The following is a 23,226-nucleotide window of genomic DNA, read 5'->3' as shown; positions in this document are numbered from 1 at the left end:
ATTAAATTCTTTCTATGAAACTTTGACCCCCATCCAAGGACGTGTTCTAAGCACAAAATTAAAGGATCAAGAAACATGCCTCAAAGTCAGGGCTCCTGTGAGAAGACAACAAATTCAAGCTTGAGAGTTTTGCAAACCTCTCTAGGTACACATTTTTTCCCCACCTGAAAGCCCACTGCAAAACTTTTCCTACTTGTTGTCATGAGAAATAGCCCATGCCCCTTTGGTAAATATTAAAATCTCAAAATTCTTCTTTAAACATTTGAATTATCAATATCCTGACTTAAATCAATCTAATAGTACTTTTACAAGAAAAATTATTTTGGTATTAAAAAACATTTTGGACTGGGAGTGGTGGCTCACGCCTGTATTTTATAAAATACTAATCCCAGTATTTTGGGAGGCTGAGGCAGGCAGATCATTTGAGGTCAGGAGTTCGAGACCAGCCCAGCCAACATGGCAAAACCTACTAAAAATACAAAATCTCTAGAATACAAAAATTAACCGGGCATGGTGGTGGGCACCTGTAATCCCAGCTACTCGGGAGGCTGAGGCAGGAGAATCACTTGAACCTGGGAGGCAGAGGTTGCAGTGAGCCAAGATTGTGCTATTGCCTGGGTGTCAGAGCAAGACTCCAGCTCAAAAAAAAATACACAAAAAACGTTTTGATCATAGACTATCAGTGTGTCACACACTTTCTATCCTAGGTAAAACATGGAGGCTGGATCCAATCTAAGTCTGTTAGCATCAAGCCCAGTTCATGATGTGTGCAAAGTGTACTGTGCCCGCTTCTACCCCCTTTCTAAGAATGCTTCCTTTCCTCTCAATTGAGAATCTCTGATTTAATATCAGTAGAATGACAACAGGGTGAAAAAGTATAGACCAAGCACCCTAGAGTGTCACCTCAAATTGTGTCTGGTTTTTATTAGACTATATTAATTTTATATACTGTTATTTGTAAGGTATAGAGCCACAAATACAGAAAAAAGGAATGAAGTAAGTCCTCACTTAATGTTGCCAATAGGTTCTTGGAAACTGCAACTTTAGATGAAATGCCATAAAACAAAATCCATTTTCCCACAAGCTAATTGGTATAAACAGGAGCTAAGTTCCTGGAATATTTCTAATCAGAAAAACATCACCAAACTTCTAAATAAATACCAAAATGCGCCTAATAGTAAACACTGAAATAAATATGAGCAATACATACACTTAAGACAAATTCATAAGAACAAGATAATTATCTTCCTACTTATTCCAGTTCAGGGTGCAGGACGGAACCTGCCCCAGCCTGGACACCATCAGATCTCAGGGCGCACTCACACACACCCCTGCTCACTCTGGGGCCAGATAGACATGCCGTGTGCACACCTTTGGGATGTGGGAGGAAACCAGAGTGCTTAGAGAAAACCCATGTAGATGTGAGGAACGTGTACCAACTCCACATAGACAGTGGCCCCAGCTGGAATTCATTTTTCTTTTCTCGTCAACGTGGTAAGAAAATAATGTTGAACTAAATGTTATTTGGCCGGGCATGGTGGCTCATACCTGTAATCCCAGCACTTGGGAGGCCAAGGCGGGTGGATCACCTGAAGTCAGGAGTTCGAGACCGGCCTGGCCAACATGGTGAAACCCTGTCTCTACTAAAAATACAAAAATTAGCTGAGCGTGGTGGTGTGCGCTTGTAGTCCCAGATACATGGGAGGCTGAGGCAGGAGAAACACTTGAACCCGGGAGGTGGAGGTTGCAGTGAGCTGCGATGATACTACTACAATCCAGCCTGGGTGACAAGAGTGATACTCTGTCTCAAAGAAAGGAAGAAAAACGTTATTTGAGGACCTGCAGTATTTACTAAGTGCCAAGTATTGAATACGCATTACCTCAATTCAATACATAGCAGCCTTCCAAGGTCGACAGCAGCATCGCCACCCCAGGTGGTTCTCATGTGCAGTCAGACTTGAGAGCCACTGATGGGTGAAGTTTGTTAGCAAATGTCATGGTTACTGAATGCTGGGGCTCACCAGCCTGCTGCTTCAAGGCCTCAGGTTCACCCTGGAACCCTGAAGCTGACACCACAGATGGTAAGGGAAGACTCACAGGAGGCCACATCTATTCATGGATGTCTGGGAAGCCGCCAGTCCCATGCCTGCCCCTCCTGGACCTGCCTGTGCTGGCCATGGGTCTGGAATGGAATACTTGAGACCCTCCAGTGCTGGTGGCACTCTTAGGTTGCCACTCGCCAGGAACATTCTGTGGCTCAATATTTGTCAAGAAGGTGGTCAGTTAAAATGGAACCTGCTTAAGAGAAAGAGCAATTATTAAAGCACCAGTGTGCCGATTGTGGAGGCTGGAGACTGCAAGTTTATATGGCCAGAGAGAGAGGGGCCTGATCTGGGTTTTTCCCCAAAGCTTCACCGGAACCAAAGCCACATCTCCGGCCCTTGCATGGTTATTCTCCCCTTGGTGCCAAGAGGGGCCTTGTGCTGGGCTCTGGGATGCCTGTTAGGCCTAGCTTCAAGCGCTGGGTAGCTAGCAGAGGGCTGTCCAAGCTCCTAGGCTGTTTCCTTCTCTGCCTCCCTTACCGCCCACATTTTGGTCATTTTGCTGCTCATTAGCACCTCCTCCAGAAGGTGACCTGGTTAAGGGGAGGAGGTGAAACTCAAATCCAGCAATTTTCCTGCCTGTTAGCAGCTCTTATAAAAGTCTTGATGGACAAGCAGGTTAATGCTGTTGGCTAACCCTGGAGGCTCCAGCATCCCCGTCCAGGGGCTGCACAGGGGCTTGCATTTACTGAGCACCTACTGGCATCACTAGAGCAGCAAGTGATGTTCTGTGAGGTACTGATGAGTTCACGGAGCACTTTGGAACATATGGTTCAGGTGATCCTCACAGCAAGCTTGTGGGGTCAGTATAATTCTTATCTTATTTTACAGATATGGAAGCTGAGACTGGGAGAGGCAAGTGACTTGTTCAACATCCCACAAACCACAGCAAATAAGTCCACCAGGAATGTGAATTCTGATAGGAAGTTGGAGTCCAGATCCTACTCACATTACTGTACCACTCTGTTTTTCTACCCGGTCACATTCGGTGTGAAGATTTCAAGTTCCCATTCTCGATATACTTCTGACCTGATGGGGGAGGAATGGCACCTTTGAGGTGAAAACCTAAAAAAACAAAAGGGAAAGGGAAATGTGAGATCACAGCTGCTATGAGGAAGATGAGACATCAACAAACCAGTGAGAAGGAGGAGGGGATCTCGAAAGCGGTATCAGAAATGCACTTGAGGCTGAGCGCGGTGGCTCATGCCTGTAATCCCAGCACTTTGGGAGGCTGAGGCAGGTGGATCACCATAGGTCAGGAGTTCGAGGCCAGCCTGGTCAACATGGTGAAACCGCATCTCTACTAAAAATACAAAAATTAGCCAGCATGGTGGCAGGCACCTGTAATCCCAGCTACTTGGGAGGCTGAGGCAGGAGAATTGCTTGAACCTAGGAGGTGGAGGTTGTAGGGAAAGGAGATCATGCCACTATACTCCAGCCTGGGTGACAAGAGTGAAACTCTGTCTCAAAAAACAAAACAAAACAAAACAAAACAAAAAAACACTTGGAAAGTGGGGGGCATTGTGAAAGAGCCCAGAGGAGGTTCTAGGCAGGGATAGGAAAGCTGGGGGCAGTGAGCAGGGGCAGGGGACTGGGTCAGCACTCCTAAGGAAGGAGACCTTGCAGGATGACAAGAGTGTATGGTGCAGATGAGAGTGTCGTGGGAGGCATGGCCACTGTGTAGTGTTAAGGCGAGTGCCAGGCTGGGGAGGCTGCTTCCTTCACAACTTCTACAGGGGTCTGAGCAGATCAGGTCTGGTTGGTGCTGTGCTCCAGGAAAGCCAAGTAGCAACTGTGCGTGGATTAGGCCAGAGGGGACGGAGTGGAGGCAGGGGAATGAGTCTCACTAACGGAGAGGGAGAAACAAAGGAAAGGAGGGGCCTGACCAGCAGAAAGACATTGTGCAAACCGAATTCTCTCTATGACTGCAACGAGCTCTCTCGGCAGTGCCTGTTAAACTAGCCTGCAGGGCTTCCATAATGTTACCTTGTAGCATCAAAGGGCTTAGTTTCTGATCCCCAGGTGGCTGACATATCTGTCCTGGGATTTATAATTTTTGTAGAAAAACTAAGATTCCTGATAAAAGATTCAAATCTTTCAGTAATAATTTTAAAACTCTCAAACTTTCTCTAACAACTTCTTCCAGGCTTCATAAATGCAGCTGTGATTAGGCTCTTTGAAGAGAGGTAAGTGGGGGTACCTGTCTTCTACATAATACTCCAGAAAATTTCAATTCGTTACACTTCCTCTCACTAGCCTCTCAGGTATATAGTTTTATGTCTTAATATAAGTCCCTAAAATAAAGTAAAAATAAGTCCCTAAAATAAAATAAAACTGGCCCACAAAATATCTTTAAAATTAATGTTCAGTTCCTCATACTCACCTTTCCTTCTTTCTCTCCCTAGAATAGGTCTGGCAGTAAATAAATTTAGAAACTTTTTTTATTTCCTGACTTAAACTGACATTTGCATTAGGGAGCAGGTAAGAGTTTTGTTTTGGTGTATGTGTGTGTGTGTTTGTTTTTTTGTTTTGTTTTGTTTTTGATGGAGTCTCGCTCTGTTGCCAAGCTGGAGTGCAGTGGTGTGATCTCAGCTCACTGCAACCTCTGCCTCTGGGGTTCAAGTGATTCTCCTGCCTCAGCCTCCCGAGTAGCTGGGACTACAGGCGCATGCCATCACGCCCAGCTAATTTTTGTATTTTTAGTAGAGATGGGGTTTTACCATGTTGGCCAGGATGGTCTCGATCTCCTGACTTTGTAATCGGCCCACCTCGGCCTCCCAAAGTGCTGGGATTACAGGCGTGAGCCACCGCACCCAGCTAAGAGTTTTTTCCCATGTTGCATTGAGATTTTTTATTCTGTAGTTCCTACAAGCTGTGATAAATTGAAGAGTGGCCAGCGGCCCACCTCTCAGGCCTCTCAAACTGCCTGCCGGTCCTCAGAGGGTCAGCCTTCTGAGTTTGGCCTCCCCTGCTGAGGGTCAGCCTTCATGCAGATCATTTGTATCCCCAGCCCCTCGAGCTGATCCAGAGTCCAATTCTAGGCTAGCCAGTGACCTGTGGAAGGTTGGGAGCAAAACATTTTATTGGACCGATCAGATTCTAGCTCTTGAGAATTGAGATGGAGGAAATCAGGCATCAGTATGAGCTGAAGCTGAAAGGAGATGCTGATGCAGAAAGGGGTTGGAGGGGCCATGATGGACCACGTCAAAGCTTAAGTTGTGCAGCAGCAGAAGCCATGAGGAAGCGCTGAAATGTGGTCCGTGAAGTGGGGAGAGTGGAGCAGACACAGGAGCTAGGGGCAGAGGGCAGTCTGTCCCTGGAGCTGCCTCCAGATCTTGCTTTCAGACTCCAGTTTGGGTCCATGTATATCCCATGAGTAAGCCCTCTGCTTCTTGGAGTGCTCTGGGTCTAGGATTCTTTCCTCGCAAAGGACATCCCTTCAAACTAAAAACCTGCCAACAACCCTAAACACCAGCATCTCCTGACACAGTGCGAGCTGAGGGATACTCAGCAGCTCTTCTCAGACAGGTCTGGCTAGCAACTGAGGCTCTGCATGTCTGTCATGGCCCCAGGTGCTGCCACTCCCAAGGCCCCCAGTTCACAAGAGCAAGAGAAAGGGTGACTTGCGTGAGCAACCCTGTTACTCAACTAGAAAGAAAGAAATCCCGATCTAAAACAAATAAAACCAACAAAAACTTGATTTCCAACTGATCTAAAAGGCAGTAAAGAGGCAGAATAAGTGATATTTCCTCACTTTTTTCCCCTTTCTGTGGCATTTGGGGAGAGGAAGATGCTCAAATCTGGCACATGACCAAGCGCCTCCGAGGCCTCAGGTCCTTAGCATCTTGAGGAAAGCTTTTTTCTTTAATTTGTTTTAGAGAAGAATTCTTGGGTTTTTAAAAAAATCTGTTCTCTAGTATCAGTAAATTTACCCAGAGAGGATTTTTTTTTTTTTTTTTTTTGGCTAAATGGATTGGTCTTGAATAGTTTCTAAGACTCTAACAAGAAAGTGTTAGATTTCACTAGAAGGTAGTATGATGGGATATGGTAATCATTCTGAACTCAGCAGTAGGCCTCCTGATGTGCAGTTTCCAAACATGCTGCTTTCCATTGCCGCTGAAGTCTGTTGAAGTTTTTGATGCATATTTTGCTTTTAAAATGAGAGAGCTGACTCTTGACCGAGTGACTGAGTGCAAATGGTAACATCAATTTCCTCACACATATTTTCCTATTCTAACTTCAGGCTAGATCAATGTTTGCCCTCTTCAAACACTGGAAAGGCTCCACTGGGGTAGAGGTAACAGTGAGATGGGAAATAAAGGGAAAACAAAGAGTACATTACAGCAAATACCAAAGTCAAACTTGGATCTGGTTCAAAAAAACCAAAAGGCATAATATAAAAATGTAAGCTTGAAAAATATCCAGTAGACTAAACATTCACTCATCCTGATAAAAAAAATAAAAATAAAGGCCTTGCCTTGGTGTCTTCTGGGCTAAACTCTTGGGCAATGGCTTTTAGTACAGTATAATTTGTTAGCATTTACTGCCGGTGATAAATTACGAGGCCCCACCATGAGATTTTACTGCTTCAGGTAGGGTGATCACAGCTTTCCAAATTGTAAATTACTTTAGCAACTACTTGGGACAGAAGGAAGTGAAACAGAACACTTCAGCTTAGAAGACCATTTCTTCTTATTCCTCTACCCTGGTGCTTATCTGCATGGAATGCCTGGGTAAAAGCAGGCTTTAAAACATCCCGCCATCCCTTGCCTGATCAGCCTTTTTAATTGTCTTTTGAGTAAACTTCAAAGCCATCTGTTAGTTATGCAAAAGATACCAATACAACTCACCTGATGTTAAACACAGTGCTCACTGGAAGCACCACATTTTAGGTAATCATATTTTTCAAATGCTGCTCTTGGACTTACTAATCCATACTTTGTTATTTAACCAACTTCTTAACAGAGTCTTTAATCAAAAAGGTCACTACAAGGGTAAATTCCTTAAAACCCCACTGAGATAGTGGAAGCTACGTATACGATATAAATCAGACTATTCAGATCTGGGACAACAGAGTTTTAGATATGTCACACTGATTGTGTCTTTTGAATGTGAAATCAACACACCTTATATAATAAACATTTCTTAAGGAGACAACAAGACAAAGTATTTGAAAATGAAACTCACTTTTATTGAGTACCTTCCCTGGGTCAGATGCTTTGTATATGCTCTTTCATCTCACTTAATTCTGCCAATAGCTCTACAAATTGCTTTTCCTATTTTGTTTTAATTATTATTTTTTTTAGAGACAGGGTCTTGCTCTGTTGCCCAGGCTGGAGTACAGTGGTGTGATCATAGCTCACTATAGCCTCAAACACCTGGGTTCAAGTGATCCTCCTGCCTCAGCCTCTGAGTAGCTGGGACTACAGGCATGTGCCACCACACCCAGCTAATTTTCATTTTTATTTAGTAGAGATAGGGTCTCTCTATGTTGCCCAGGCTGATCTCCAACTCCTGGGCTCAAGTGATCCTCCTGCTTCAGATTCCCAAAGTGCCTGCCTGCTTCTCCATTTTATAGATAAGGAAACCAAGCTTCAGAAGTGTTAAGTAGTTTGCTATTTATTGGCAATTCAGGTACTCAAATATAAGTCTGCTGTATTCCAAAGCCCCTATTCTATTCTCTATGTCCTAAGATAACTATTCTACACAATGGCAGCTCTCTCTCATCCTCTTTCCTTCCCAACACCATCTTCCTGTTTTCCCCTGGCTGCACACAGTAGCTCTATTTTACTGTGATCTCTATTTACATTCCATGGCTCTATTATGCTGGAAGCATGTTTGGCTGGCTATATGCAGTTATTTGTATTCCCTGCCTAGGGCATTTATTAAGCATCTACTATAGGTCAGTAACCAGGAGAGCTGTGGATGGCTGCAAGTGACGATGGATAGATAATTTTCACCAGCCATTTCATGCCTTACTGACAATTTAACAGTGGTAGGGAACATTCCAGGGTTCCTATGGTTCATTTTTTCCTCCCCTGAGACGGAGTCTTGCTCTGTCACCCAGGCTGGAGTGCTGTAGTGTAATCTCGGCTCACTCAACCTCTGCCTCCTGGGTGCAAGCAACTCTCCTGCCTCAGCCTCCCGAGTAGCTGGGATTACAGGTGTGCACCACCACACCCAGCTAATCTTTGTATTTTTAGTAGAGACAGGGTTTCAACATGTTGGCCAGGCTGGTATTGAACTCCTGACCTCGTGATCTGCCAGCCTTGGCCTCCCAAAGTGCTGGGATTACAGGCGTGAGCCACCGTGCCTGGCGGTTCCTATAGTTTTGTGGTGGCTCTTCCCACTTCACTGCCACCTCCAAAGCCAAACCTCTTCACCAGCCGCACTGGGCCTGGCAAAGCTTAGCTAGAAAGAGCCCAATAAGGAGACCAGGGCATGGAAAAGGATCTGAATCACTTGTCAATACTATTATATAAAAGAAGCTAAGATGAATGAATACATTTGTAAATATTTCGGTGTTTAATTATAAATGAGTGTTTTTAAAATCTATTGGCAAATGATGCTCCAGCAAGACTTTTATCAGTCTGCATTCCCATCAGCTATGCACTAGCTGAGTCCCTTGGTTTGCAGACATTTAGCTAGCAATCTCCAGTTTGGTTTAGAGTGATGTCTGCTTGTCTGGCAGCTTCAGAATTTCTAAATGGGAAAGTCTCAGGGACAGGGATCTCATTGGGTGGAGGTGGGAAAGTGCTTTGAAACTGCATCTGCATAGCACTTTACATGAGATTGACAAAGTGTCCATTTTCCACATCAAAGAATGGGGTAGGGGAGGATTGCACAAAAGACAGGACTTAAAGCCACCATTTGCCCCACTGGGCTGAGCACTCACAGCCTTGGGCTGCGCCAAAGCCCCAGCTCTGAGTGGAATTCATTCAGCAAGATTTGTCTCCCAGAATATGACCTTGCAGACCACTGCTTTTGTCTTAGCAGATATAGCCCATGAGTCCAGCACATTTCTGACTTATCTTCTGCCAAGTTTGAGAGAGCCAGGCTTTTCGTATTCACTCTCTCTACTGGGTCCTATGGCATTAGAGAAAAAAAATCTCCCACAAGCAGATTCAAATACCCTCTTGCTAACTAACCAGAAACCATTTGAAGTAGAAGATGGCTGATGGCAGTCTTGTATTTATCAAGTTTGCTCTTCACCAACTGGCTTCTTGGTTACCAGTAGCTCATAATAAGAGCTTGTAAGTTTTAGTGAGCATTTACTATGTGGCAGACACCATGCCATGCCCTGTACCTACACTGTGTTATTTAAGCCTTTCAATTATACCCTGGGACAGTTACTATTATTCCTATGTCATGATGAGAAAACTGGCACTGAGAGGCTGGGCGCAGTGGCTCATGCCTATAATCCTAGCACTTTGGGAGGCCGAGGCAGGTGGATCATGAGGTCAGGAGATTGAGACCAGCCTGGCCAACATGGTGAAAACCCGTCTCTACTAAAAACACTAAAAATTAGCCGGGTGTGGTGACACGTGCCTGCAGTCCCAGCTACTCAGGAGGCTGAGGCAGAAGAATTGCTTAAGCCCGGGAGGTGGAGGTTGCAGTGAGCCGAGATTGCACCACTGCACTCCAGCCTGGGCAACAGAGCAAGACTCTGCTCAAAAAAAAAAAAAAAAAGAAAAAAAGAAAACTGACACCGAGAGAGGCTAAGTCACCTGCTCAAGTCCACACTAGAAAATGGTATTGCTGGGTTTAGAACTCAGGCCTGACCTCTCCGGGGCCCACCTTTTAATACAGTGTTGAAGGATGTGGGAGGTGAGTAGGGCAGCAAAGGATGGCTTTCATCATTATTTTCAAAAGTTGATTATAAGTTTGTAAAATAAAGCAGAGTGTTTAGACATATCTCACTTAGATATATTAAGTGAAATGAGATTAAGCCGTTTCTGGTCTTCTGCTATGGTGGGCTTCTGTGTTCTCTAAGCTTGATTAACACAGCATTTCAGTGTTAACGGGCTCGTGGCTCCAATCAAAGATCCTACCTGCTGGTATTCAGATGCAGTCACTCTGAGAGCAAGGGCATTTATTAAGCATCTACTACAGGTTAGAAACTCTGCTAGTGCTTTATGTGTGTAAAGGGATGTTTAGAGGGCCTCTTCCTGATGCCTTGGAATTGGTCCTGGGCCCATAATAACAGAGGCTATGTGTTCATGTTTCTAACTCAGGGAAAGCTTCCAAATATTGGGGCCAGGCTTCCTAAGACTTGGCAAACCCACCTCACTACAGTCAGTCCCTCATTTCCTCCAATCCTTCCTGCTTTAGAGCCCATGGAATGAGGATCCTGGGAGCTTTGGCTTTGCCTGTGTTCCTGGACAGCTAAAGGAAAGGGAATTACTAGTTCCTTAGTAATTTTATTAGTAATTCAAGAGAATTACTAATAAAAACTGGGGCCATCTCATTCATTTGTTCCTTCACTCATGCACCAAACAAATGCCGTGTGTGGAATGCATCCAGTGTGCCAGGTGCTTGTGATACCTCAGTCACAAAACCATGGTCCGTGCCCTCATGGAGCTCGTGTTTGAACATCTTCTCAGGCAGTGGACATGCTCATTTGCCTCATGCCAGCCTGTGGTAGAAATGCAGGTGCTGCCACGCATCAAGAGGCCTCCTCAGTGGGTAGGTGGGTTGGAGCCTTCTTGTCAGTGCCCATCTAAAGGGCTCCTTCCAAGCAGGAGGTCCCTGCCTGTACAAAGCAGGTCTGTGCCCCTATGGAAGTTGAGAGAGATGTGGACAAAGGCAAGCTGGAAGAAATTTCTCCATCAGAAAATAGTGGGGTTAGGGAAAGGTGCCAGCAAGAGGGACTGCAAGGCTCTCTGAGGCCTCACATGTGGTCCCTTGTGAGATACAGAATACCCCCCGTTTTCCTAGGGAGGGATGCAGGTGTCTTACCTGGTCGCAAGTAGATTTTACTAGAATACTCTCCCTAGCCATATTCACAAGCAGACAAACTAACAAGGCCTCCTCTTCCTCCTTAGCCTAATTAAATCCACCTGGAGAGACAGAGGGCATGGCCTCCCTTTACACCCACTATCCATCTGAATTACCTGGACAGGACCCGGAGTCTTGATCACGCCAGTATGAAATTGTCCCCAGGCTCTCTCCTAACACTTCCCAGAGCTGCACTGTGTCTTCCTGAGTGCAGTGGATCCAAGGTGACATTTACAGGAGAGTGCTGATTTGATCTCGCTTCTAGGAAGCAGGGTAAGGCTGAGGTCCTTGGCCTTGACAAGGCAGGACCCAAAGGCCAAAGGTTGCTATTTAAACCCAAGTTTCCAGCTGACAAAGTTAATGTTGCCAACGTTGATAATATTTAAAAAACATTTCCCATAAGCAGGATGATGCTGCTGCAAGCCAGACAAAGAAGCACCCACTGTCCCCCGGCAGTTCACTACATGCTTGGAAGTCAGAGTAGAAAACTTCAGAGATCACTTTGTTTTACTTAGAAACTGCTTATTTTTCAAAGTTAAAAATAAGCAGTTTCCAATTTTTTGTTTCTACTGAGCTGCTCTGTTTGTTATCTATTAAGTGATCAAAATAGGCAAAGGCTTGCTTTCGACATTTTTTCTTTTTCTTTCTTTTTTCTTTTTTTTTTTTAAAGATGGATTCTTGCTTTGTTGCCCAGAATGGAGTGCACTGGTGCAATCCCAGCTCACTGCAGCCTCTGCCGGTAGGGTTCAAGTGATTCTCATGCCACAGCCTCCTTAGTAGCTGGGATTACAGGCACGCACCACCACGCCTGGCTAATTTTTGTATTTTTAGTAGAGATGGGGTTTTGCCATGCTGGCTAGGCTGGTCTCGAACTCCTGACCTCAAGTGATCTGCCCACCTCAGTCTCCCAAAGTGCTGGGATTACAGGCATGAGCCACCACGCCCCTCCTCTTTGAACATTTTTCTCACTCCAACATTTAAGGAAAAGAGAGGTTCTTAATTACTGACAGGAAGGTGATTGCCCATTTTTCTGAAACTCAAAACCAAAAGTGCAGTAAGATTGATCAGAGGATTTGCTCTCTCTGGAAATACTGTTCTTGCCATCTTCAAGCAAATGGCGGCTCACTGGTAGAAATTTCAAAACCTGTGCTTAAACTGCCAAATTCCTTTCCTCTGCTGTTCCCATTTCTCTGTAATGATGGCCCCAGAAGGGAGGCTCGGTGCAGGCAGAGGCTCACTCTGCCTTGGGCAGCATGGAATGTCTCACCCTTGACACACACACACACAGCCAGGTTCTAAGGAGGTCCTCCATAAACATTTGTGGATACATATTTGTGGTCTGCGTCTGCAGTGCATTTACCTTCTCTATTATAATTCACATTAGTCCTCCTTTGTCTCTCTAACAATAGAGAAGGGTAGGGAAACCTTTTTTGTAACCTAATTTCAAACTCATCACCTATTTCTTTCATTACAACCTTCACTATTTAGAGCAAGCAAAGCAAGTCTTAGGTCATCATTTTCCCATTAGTGAAGGACAGCAAGCGTTCACTTTATATGAATATTCTTTCCCTTTCCCACAAAGTAATGATCTAAGACTTATAGCTAGCGGGGAAAAATGGTGTTCTTCCCAACCTGGAAATGGCATTGCTCATTAAGTGACTGAGGCTTGCTGAATCCTATGCAAATCAGTCCTGATGAGCCTTTAACTAATCTGTTTACAAACCAGACCTGCTAGACAGGCCTCAGTGATTTTCTATCAAAGCAAAAAGCACTGCTCTTTATGGGGATCTGGCTGTCCCTGAATGGGTAGTTTAAACATAGACTCTTTCCTTCAAAGTAAGATCAAAGGCTTTATGACTCCTAAATGAGTGCATTATTTCCACTTACTACCTTCTTGTTTGCAATTTGTGTTTATTAACAGCACTGTCTCAGGTTTACTTTGTGACTTACTAGTTTCTGAAAACAGTATGGCAGTTTTATGGACCACAGTATACATTTGTGAGATTATGTAGCATATATAATACATAGAATGGCCCATCAGACAGGACATTAGGCAAAGACAGTTCTCTGCAGAGATGACAATGCCTGTCCATGCAGAATACATTCATGATTTTTTTTTTTTAAAGAAACCATCTGGCATAACAGGGCTAACACAAGAAAAGATTCCCCAACTCTCCAGATTTGATAACTCTTTGACCACCTTAGAAGAATTTTCTTTGAAATTTTATTTCTTTTGAAGAGAGTAAGTTCCTAAAGCTGTATTGTTGGTGAGGGAATGCCACTAGTACTTTTCGAGGAGAAGCACAAACAGGTTCTTTTAGAGAACAAGCAGATTGTTTTAAAAACAACAAAGATTCCAGCATGTAACTAACCACTTAAGAAACCCTTCTTTTAGTCCTTCAGCCAGCAGCTTCCCAGTGCGAAGACAGAGGTCTCTATCGTCCCTGGTCCTAACACAGAGATTAGAACCCTGTCCTTCACTCCCACTCTCCAATTCATCTTAGGAGGATAAAGCTGCCAAGAAAATTGCATCTTTTAAGATTTGTAGTGACTCAGGTATACAGGCTTCAAGGTGTCACTGACCTATAAAAGGGACTAGACTAAACTGCAATGAGTACAGTGCAATGCAGGGAATATCCAGCTTTGGAAGGGGCAGCTTTTAATGTCACTAGATGGTCCAGCCAGAAATTAAATGGGATGGCCAGGAAAGGCCATAATCAGGGACCAAGCCACTGTTCAAAGTCATATCAGTTTTTAATAGATTTTTTTTTTTTTTGGACACTGAAGTGAGCATAAATTCACAAGGATAAAAACACATTTGTCAGAACCCCATGGACAGACCCCTACCAATCCAAAATGAATTGGGCTGAAAGTGGCAAGCTGGACAATAGGGAAACTAAACCCATCGTAAATCTTCTCCTTAAAAGTCTCTTCCAGCTTATCACCTTCTAAGCGTCCTTGATGGCCCAGTTCTGCCATTGCAACTTTGGAAAAAAAAAAAAATCAGAGACTACGTATTAAACTCAAGTCAGAAAAGCACGCCTGCACACACAAGCAGAATCAGAAATTATGTTATAGAGGCTGGAGAAATAAGACATTCGAATCACAAAGTGACAAACACAAAAATTTTTAACTTGGAGATATGATGACTCCTAGAACTCACAAGAGGAAAGTAGTCTGAACCGGAGCGCATTAGGCTGTAACTGTATAATAAAACATGTTAATGAACATTTATACTGGACTATAATATGGCAGTTGAGGTACAGGATATAAAGATACTCTCCCTCTCCAGCAGTTTGTTTTATGTTTCACTCTAGGGTAGTAGTCTGTATCCTGACTCTTGTTTATGTTAACTGTTTGCATCTCTTTGTCTAAGACATAGATGTTTCATCTCTGAGACAGAGGGTCAATTCTAGGCAAAGTAAAAGCCAAATAAATGAGTTAGGAGTTAACTAGTAGAGCATACTTACATTAGTGCAAATAAGCTATCGGGTCTCCCTGGTCATCTTGGCTCATTAAAGGAACAAAACTAAACCAAGCAAAGAGAATGAATCATGTTTATAGAGAGTGGTCCTCAGGTCAGGGTTAAGGTCATTAAGAGGAGGGATGGAGAGATGAGATGAAAGCTGCATTTGCTCTGGAGTCTCTGGGATTGGAACTCTAAGGTGAAGTTTCTGGAAAAGGTCTCAAATAGTCTAAAATTACCATAGACTACTTCAATTCTATCCATAAATGGTATACAAACGAAGTTCAAGAGGCACAAAACAAATGTAAAAGACTGGTGAACTTGATATCATCTGAACTCCTCACAGGGGATGAAAAGCTCCATCTGGAAGTGAATTAACTCTTTCAGGGCACGAGGCTATCTCTTAATGGTGCTGGGAGGAGGAATTCACTTCCAAAAGGCCCAGACCATCATTTTTACAAGGAGAACTGGCAACAATTATGCTCAATTCATATGATTAAAGGGAAAATAGTGAAAAGATTTTAAGTTTTGATTTGACAATGTCCATGAGAAGTTTTCCACTCTAAAATCCTGTTTAGTATTGACACAGTATTTATTCTAACCTACAGTAATCCAAACTCTAAAGTATTTTAGGCATTTATCATTTTTAATGACTACAGCAAATGCCAAATTTTGTCCTTTTGAAGATAAAATGCTACACTCAAAAAGTCATGGGATTTGCATCTATAGCCAGGGCTGAGAAGCATACCCCAAACCTGCTTTTGATTTTATGAGTCTGGCTGTGAAGAAGGTTTCCATAGTTTCTTCCTCTGCCAATGTCATTATTTCACAGAGAGGCCTGCCAAAATGCAGCTTGAAGCTAAGCTTATGTGTCAGGTTTATTCAAGTGGCTCATTCTAGATGAGCTTTCTTGCTATCTCTTTACCAGGCATGACGGACCATCATTAATAAAAATGTATTGATCTCTGAATCTATTCCTGGCTATAAAAAAAACCTTAATAAATGAGATGGCTATATGAGCAATAAATAATACCTAACCAGAGAGAGTCCAAAAACTGTCAGAAGCACATGCCTCATGTTTTCTTAAATCCTTAACTACAGGGAATCAGAATTTTAGAGCTAAAACAAACCTTAAAGATCAATGGAATGCCCTCATTTTAAAGAGAAGGAAACAGATCTACAACACACACAGCTTAGTGCTGACCTAGGACTAGAACTCAGGTCTTCTGTCTCCCAGCCCAGGAACCATTCTTGTAACCAAGCCATTCGAAAGCACTCCCTGTAGGCTGGTTGCAAAGGGCTTCTGATTTACTGTGTTTTCCTATTAATGCTCTAATCTGAATAAAGAAGTCTTCATCCCCTTTAGATATTCTTGAATTATTAAGTGATGAATACAATTACATAGCAAAAGGTCATCTTCAGTCTGTCTGCCACCAATGAGAGACGACTCCACTTGCGCATCGGTATGATGGACACGCTAGTTTATGGGTCTGACACCTTGCATGGAATGTTACAAATCCCTATGATGTCCTTAAGCTCCCTCTTCAATTGAACTGAAAGATGGCTAAAAACCCCACTCAGGCAGACGCCTCTCCATTGGCTGGCCATTTGAGAATGCTCAAGGGTGCAGTTACCGCAGCTGAGGCTGGTAGTAACTCGCGCTGTTTTCCTGAGCAGCAGCAGGCTTCTGACAGTAGCCTGGGTAGAATTTATGCACATGGATAATTTTGCCCCATTCTCTGCTCGGATTTGCCTTTCTTCCCCCTACAATGTGGACATATTATACACATTTCTGATTGCTTAGAAAACAAGATTGAACTTTGTGTAATGTGAAGAAGGGCTAAGGAGTGGGCCCAGTTCATTTGGTGTTCGCTTTCACGTGGACTGGGCTGTGGCTGAGCAGTGTGCTCCATTATAATGGTGTCAGATCAGCAGGATGGCAGAGTCTCTCAAACACCTATTTACAGATTCCCTTGAATAAATCAAACCTAGATTCTTCTGAGATTCACCTCATGTCTCAAGGTCTACATAGCATGTTATGTAAGATGACATTTGCAACTGCTGTGCTCCATAAGGGGAAATAGGTGCATGCTTTACTGTAGGCAAGTACATAAAAGTTTAGACTAAGCTTGCTACCAAAAATGCATACTTTCTCTTTTCCAGAATTTCTCCAGTTTTAACAGCATAAGCTAAACTTTTGACTAATAAACTTGGTCTGCTAAGCAAGAATCTTTAAGAAAATGTTTATGCAGTCAGTAATTCCCCTAACATAAATGTAATGCCCGAGCTTTCACTCATTCATTTATTCAAACGCTTATTGAGCTCTTACTTAATGCTAGGTGCTGAACTCAACGCAAACCTCAAAGCTGACAGGACATATTCTGCGCCGTCCAGGAGCTCACAGTCTGGTGAGGAAGACAAATGAGCAAACCTGGAAATATAATGTAACAGGGCAAGTCCTGTGATGAGAAAGATATCAACAAGGAGCTATGAAAACAGAGTGGCCACAACTGAGTCTGAAGTAGCTGAGGAAGGCTTTTCAGAAGATAACAGTGCTGAACCAGTCACAGTGCCAGAAGGGGCGGTGAAGGGCATTCCAGATGGAGGAAATGACATGTGCAAATGTACTGAGGTGTGCAAAGCATGGCAGGTTTGGGAAAAGACGTACTGTGGGCAGTGGTGCCGGTGAAATAGAAGCCCCAGCAGGAGGGTCTTGGAGACCAGACTGTATCCTAGACTCAAACATTCTAAACAGGGGGTTGGCTGGATTGGCTTTCAGTCTTAGAAAGACCTCTTCTGCAGCAGTGCTCAGCAACTGGGAAATAAAACCAGGCTGGTGGCCAAGAAGCAGCTTTAAATCTAGAGTCAGAAAGCTTAGTAGCCGCCAATGGCTGGGGGCAGGGAGAATGAGGAGTGACTACGAATGGATCCAAGGGATTTTGCAGGGGTGATGGAAATGTTCTAAAATTGAATTGTGATGGTTGTAAAACTCTAAATGTACTAAAAGTCATTCATTATATAAAAGGAGCAAATTTCATTGTATGTACACTGTACCTTTAAAAAGCTGTTAGGAAAAATAAAAGGTGTCACTGAAGATACTGAAGTACCCTAGATCAGGGGTCTCCAACCCCCAGGCCAAGGACTAGTACTGATCTGGTCTGTGGCCTGTTAGGAACTGGGTTGAAGGGCAGGTGAGCGGCCAGCCAGTGAACAAGCAATACTGCCTAAGCTCTGCCTCCTGTCAGATCAGCGGCTGCATTAGATTCTCATAGGATCCTAAACCCTATTGCGAACTGCACATGTGAGGGATCTAGGTTGTGCGCTCCTTACAAGAATCTAATACCTGATAATCTGAGGTGGAACAGCTTCATCCCAAAACCATTCCCCCAACCACCGCCCATGGAAAAACTGTCTTCCACAAAACCAGTCCCTGGTGCCAAAGAAGTTGGGGACTGCTGCCCTAGGTAAGAACTGGTGAGGGCCTATAATAGGCACTAGATATTTAGGATTAGCTGTGGAGATTGGGTGGAGGACTGGAGGAGTCAGGGATGGGTCCTGAAAGCCTGGGAGAAGTCATGGGGTAGGACCAGAAGGAGAAGCAGGGCTTTGGGGGAAAATGAGGAGCTCAGGTGTTGATATGCTGAGTTCAGGTCCTGTGGAATGTACACCTAGAGCAGCATTTCTTAAACTTTGCCTGACTCGTATTTTGGGCAGGATAACTATTGTTGTGGCTGCTGTCCCATGCATTGTAAGAGGTTTAGCAACATTCTTGGCCTCTACCCACTAAATACCAGTAAAATGGACAACCAAAAATGTCTCCAGCCATTGCCATGTGTCCCCCCTGGCAAGCAAAACTGCCCCAGTTGAGAACCACTTATCAAAAGATCTTAACTCATGATATTTTCCTTAGGCTTTTTAAAAATTGAGATGTAATTCACTATTTTCAAATATACAACTCAGTGATTTTAAAATATATCCACAAAGTTGTGAACCATCACTATTCCAGAACATTTTCATTACTCCCCTCAAAAAACTCCATATCCATTAGCAGTCATTCCCCATTTCCCCCTCTCCAGTCCGTGGATACCACTTATCTACTGTCTCTGTGGATTTGCCTATTATCTGATACTTCAGATAAGTAGAATCATACAATACGTGGCCCTTTGCGTCTGCCGCCTTTCACCTGGTATGTTTTTAAGTTCATGCATGTGGTAGCATGGATCAGTACTTTATTCCTTTGTATGGTCAAGCAATCTTCCACTGTGTGGATATAATAGTTTGTTCATCCAATCATCAGCTGGAGGATATTTGGATTGTTTCCACTTTTTAGCTATTATGAATAATGCTGCTATGAACATTTGTGTATAAGTTTTGTGTGGAGATATTTTTTTCCTTTCTTGGTTATACATCTAGGAGTGAAATTGCTGGATCATGTGCCAACACTGTTTAACCTTTTGAGGAACTACCAAGCTATTTTCCAAAGTGGCTGCACCATTTTATATTCCCAGCAGCAATGTATAAGGGTTCCAATTTTTCCATATGCTTGCTATCATGCGTGATTGTCCTTAACTTACATCTTTTGTTTTCATTTCCAGAAAGCATTTAATATTAAGCTAGACTGTTTATGACAACTTCATAGATGAGAAAATGAATGGTCAGTAGAGGGTGGCTTGCACAGGGTCACACGCAGAGGGAATTCCTTTCCAGCACAAATATTTTGTTCATGTTGAAAACTGTATAATTAATTACAATTCTATTCTTCATGTAAGATGCTGACAGGCTGAAATGTGATCTGATCTGTTTTTGCTGGTTCCTTTAATTTGCAGAGATTTGGCCCAAGTTAAACCCCTTCCCTCTCAACTACTCAAAATATATCATTTAGCAAGTATCTTCTCTGTTGTGTCATTACTTTCCCCCTCGTTACTGGATCATTCCACTTCCATCCGTATAATCCCATAATATTTCCTATTTTAAAAATATAATAAAACTCTTCCTGACCCCTTATTTGCTGCCAATGTCTATCCCATTTGTCTGTTCTCCTCTGCAGCAAAGCTCTTCAAGAATTCTCTAGTTTCCAATTCCTCTCCCATTCTCAATCCAGGTCTCATTTCCAAGACTCCACCAAAACTCTTGAAAAAGTCACCAGTGATAGCTCTTTTGCCAAATCCAAATGACTCTCAGCCCTATTACTCATCAGATCATCATTCCCTCCTTAAAATACTGTTTTCATTTGGCTCCTGGGACACTGCTCCCATGTTTTTTCCCTACTTTGCTGATCTCTCCTCTTCAGTCTCATTTGCTTATCCCCCCCCATTTTCCTAACCACTGAAGTTACAGTAACACAGGGCTCAGTCCTTGGACTTTTGTTCTTTTCTTAGATGTCTATTAGGCATCTCATATAAATCCCTGACTTTTTTCTCCTAAACTTCCTACAGTTCTCCCCAAATCTTCCTCCCACGATCTTGCCCATATAGGAAATGGCAACTTCTTTCTTCTACTTTCTCAGGCCACTGACATGGGGTTATCCCTGACTCCCCACTTTCTCTCTCATGCCATCCATCAGTTAGTAGCTCTGTTTTGTAGGTTCAGAATCTAACCACCTCTTGCCTCCTTCATCATTTTAACATTCTGATCCCAGCTACCACCTCTCAACTGGATTATTACTATTGCCTCCGAATTGGTCTCCTTGTTTCCAGCTTTGCTCCTACAGACTCTTTTCCACACAGCATCCAGAGTGATCCCTTTAAAAAAGTAGGTCAGATCACATCAATCTGGTGAAAAACTTTCACAGGCTGCTTGTGATAGGTTGTTTGCAAAAAGACAACCATAATGCCCCTCTTCGTGTCCACACTCTCATGCAGACCCCTCCCCTATGCTGATTCTGGGCTTGGCTATGACATTTGCTGTGGCCAAGGGGAAAGTACCAACATGAAGCAAGCGCAGGCTTAGAAAGTCAAGGCTTGTCGTCTGCTGCTGCTGGGATGCTTCCAGCACTATGTGAACAAATTCATACTAGACTCCTGGAAAATGCATGACCACATGGAGAGAAGCCTCAACCATTCCAGCAGTCCCAGCTGAGCAAAGCCAAACTAGAGACTTTAGCTAGAAATGAGCTGGTCTAGACCAGAATAATATGGCCAACCCACAGAATCTTGAAAAACAATACGTTTGTTGTTTTAAGCCACTAAATTTTGGGGTGATTTGTTATCCAGCAAAAGCTAAGTGATACATTGCCCATTTTGCTCAGAATAAAAGCCAGTGTCCTAACATACACTGCAAGGCCCCGTATGATCTGGCTACCCTCATTCTGAGCCACTTCACTTATAGCCTGCCTGTTACTCCTCATATTCAGCAGTGTCCTACCTCAGGGCCTTTGTACTTTCTGTTCCCTTTGCCTGGAATGTTTGTTCCTCAGGTACCTGCATTGCTTACTCCCTTACTTACCTCTGCTCAATTGCCACCTTATTGGAGAGAACTTTCCTTATCACCCTAAGAAAATACCCCAGCACTCCCTATCCATCCCCCTTATTCTGCTTTTTCTTTTTAGTTCTTATCTGAAAAATACATATTTCTTGTCTGTCACAAACACATGAGACACCAGAACTTATGCTCTGCAAGGGCAGAAATCTTGTGTCTTGTTCATCACTGTATCCCCAGCACTTTTAATAGTGCCTGGAATTTTTTATCACCAGGAAAATGATGAAAGCAATAATACTTCTGCCAAATTTGGTGTCTAGGTCTATTACCTGGAATGTTGCTAGAGGCTGAGGTGGGAAAAGTGGTGACTGTGCTCCATATTGGGGCATGTTACATTTAACACAGGCTGAATTCCTAGAGAACTGATGACCTAAAAAACATTCAAACGAATACTCAATAAGGATTCAGGTAAAGCAGCAAAACACTGGCTTGCCACTGGCCAACTCAGAGCTTTGTTCCTTTTGACCTCCCCTCCTTTCTCTTTATTCCCATCCTTTCTCCATTAATGTGAACGTCAGTTTGTCAGATCATTAGTTCACCAAATGATGGGGAAGAAACAAAAACCAAGAAAGTATTACCAGTATAGAAATTTATTTGAATTCAAAATAATATGGCTATATTTATAATAATATAATAATTATCTAAAGCAAATATCATCATTGGCTCTGAAATGGGTCTAAAGATGTCATTCTTTTCAAGTCAAAAAAATACGTAGTAAGAATGTACAAGACAGAAAAAAATACAAAAACAAGTCTGCTGAGTGTTGGGAGTTGGTGAGGGATATCCTACCATATTGTAACTGAGTCCAAATAGAAAACATGCTGCAACAGTTCTCCTGCTTTATCAGCTCCCTGGAAAATAAACCAGTAACCCTGGTAGTGCAGTAACCGTTTGGTTAACAGCACAAACTTCCTGATGGACACAGATAGTAATTCACTGCATATCCCTTCTCTAACTTCTCTCTTCACACCAATTCCTTTAAGATGGGTTTCATCCGGTTGACAAAAGATTTGCTTTTATTTGTAAAGTAAAGCAGATAATATCCTGATTGGAGGATTCAACGATTTAGTTGAGGATGCTCAGGGATCAAACTTTGTAAAAGGTCAATTCAGCTAGTTAGCAGAGACTATCAGTGGCTTGCAGAAAAAAAATTCAGATGTTTGTTAAAAAGACAAAAAGAATAAGTGGTTAAAAATGGGTGAAAAAATCCTAGAGATTACTGTGACCTAGACAATCAAAAGCAGATAGGTGACCTTTGATTAAATCCATTTACTTGTGGAGTGAGCTAGAAGGAGGCTCCAAGACAGAGTTTGGTTCCCAACAGTGTCCGTGGCCAAAGGGCACACTCAGAAGGTCTCCTCCTCTCGTAGGAACTGGAACACAGATGAGAAGTCTTTCTTTGAGTAGCCCTTTGCACACATCATCCTGTAGATCTGATGGGCCAGACTGCCAAGAAGGATTGGGGTCTTTGTGCTGGTAGCAGAGTCTTGTGCCAATCCCAGATCCTAAATCAAACAAGAGGAAGAGAGAACACATTGAGACTGGTGGTAAAGGCTCTTTAGAACTGTGGTTCCTAATGTTTTGGTTTCAAAGAAGAAAAAATGTAATCTGAAAAAATAAGATAAATACTATGGTAAGTTAACATTTTTTAGTAAGTGCTTTCATATAATTGCAAAACTGCTCCAGACAGAAACCTTGATTTCTCTTATATTTTTCCACCTTCCACAATACCTGTTTGTTTCACAGATTTGAAGAAGAAAAAAATTTCCCTGTGTAATCTTATCTGTGGAAATCTGTAAGACTGACAAAATTTTTTTAAAAGATTCTTAAATGAAAACAAAGAGAAATAAAACTGCAAAACAGGAAACAGTTACAAATATTACTTCATCCAGTAAATATTTGAAGTGTGCTGACAACGTGCCAGAAGCTGGGATAAAATGATGAGCAAAACAGCCACAGCCCACCCAAACTCACATTGTGTTAAGGAGAAAGACAAATAAACATGGTATAATTGGATAGGAGGAGTACTATCATGGGATCCAAGGAAGCAGGGTCTGGGGTGCTAGGAAAGGTGAAGAGAAAGAGACAGTGAAGCACAGACCTGGAGCCAGGTGAAAACATCGGGGTGGCAGGGAGGTGGTGGGCAAGGAAGAATGATCCTGGCAGACGGAACAGCAAATGTGA

At 43.0% G+C, this 23,226-nt stretch overlaps 1 protein-coding gene across 2 annotated transcripts in view; it reads right to left on the bottom strand.

Moving 5' to 3' along the window:
* Positions 1 to 21,616: 21,616 nt before the first annotated feature.
* The window catches only part of HIBADH (3-hydroxyisobutyrate dehydrogenase), a 141,525-nt gene continuing 139,915 nt past the window's right edge, over positions 21,617 to 23,226 (bottom strand). For both annotated transcript variants that reach the window (XM_077996983.1, XM_002803344.4), the window contains one exon: positions 21,617 to 22,547. In XM_077996983.1, coding sequence (XP_077853109.1) covers positions 22,389 to 22,547 — 159 coding nt within the window. In that variant the 3' untranslated portion in view covers positions 21,617 to 22,388. The remainder of the gene's footprint in view (positions 22,548 to 23,226) is intronic.

This window comes from Macaca mulatta, chromosome 3 (genome assembly GCF_049350105.2).
Source record: "Macaca mulatta isolate MMU2019108-1 chromosome 3, T2T-MMU8v2.0, whole genome shotgun sequence".
NCBI lineage: Eukaryota > Metazoa > Chordata > Mammalia > Primates > Cercopithecidae > Macaca > Macaca mulatta.
The sequence above is the reverse complement of the archived record's forward strand: the minus strand, read 5'-3'. Positions and strand labels throughout refer to the sequence as shown.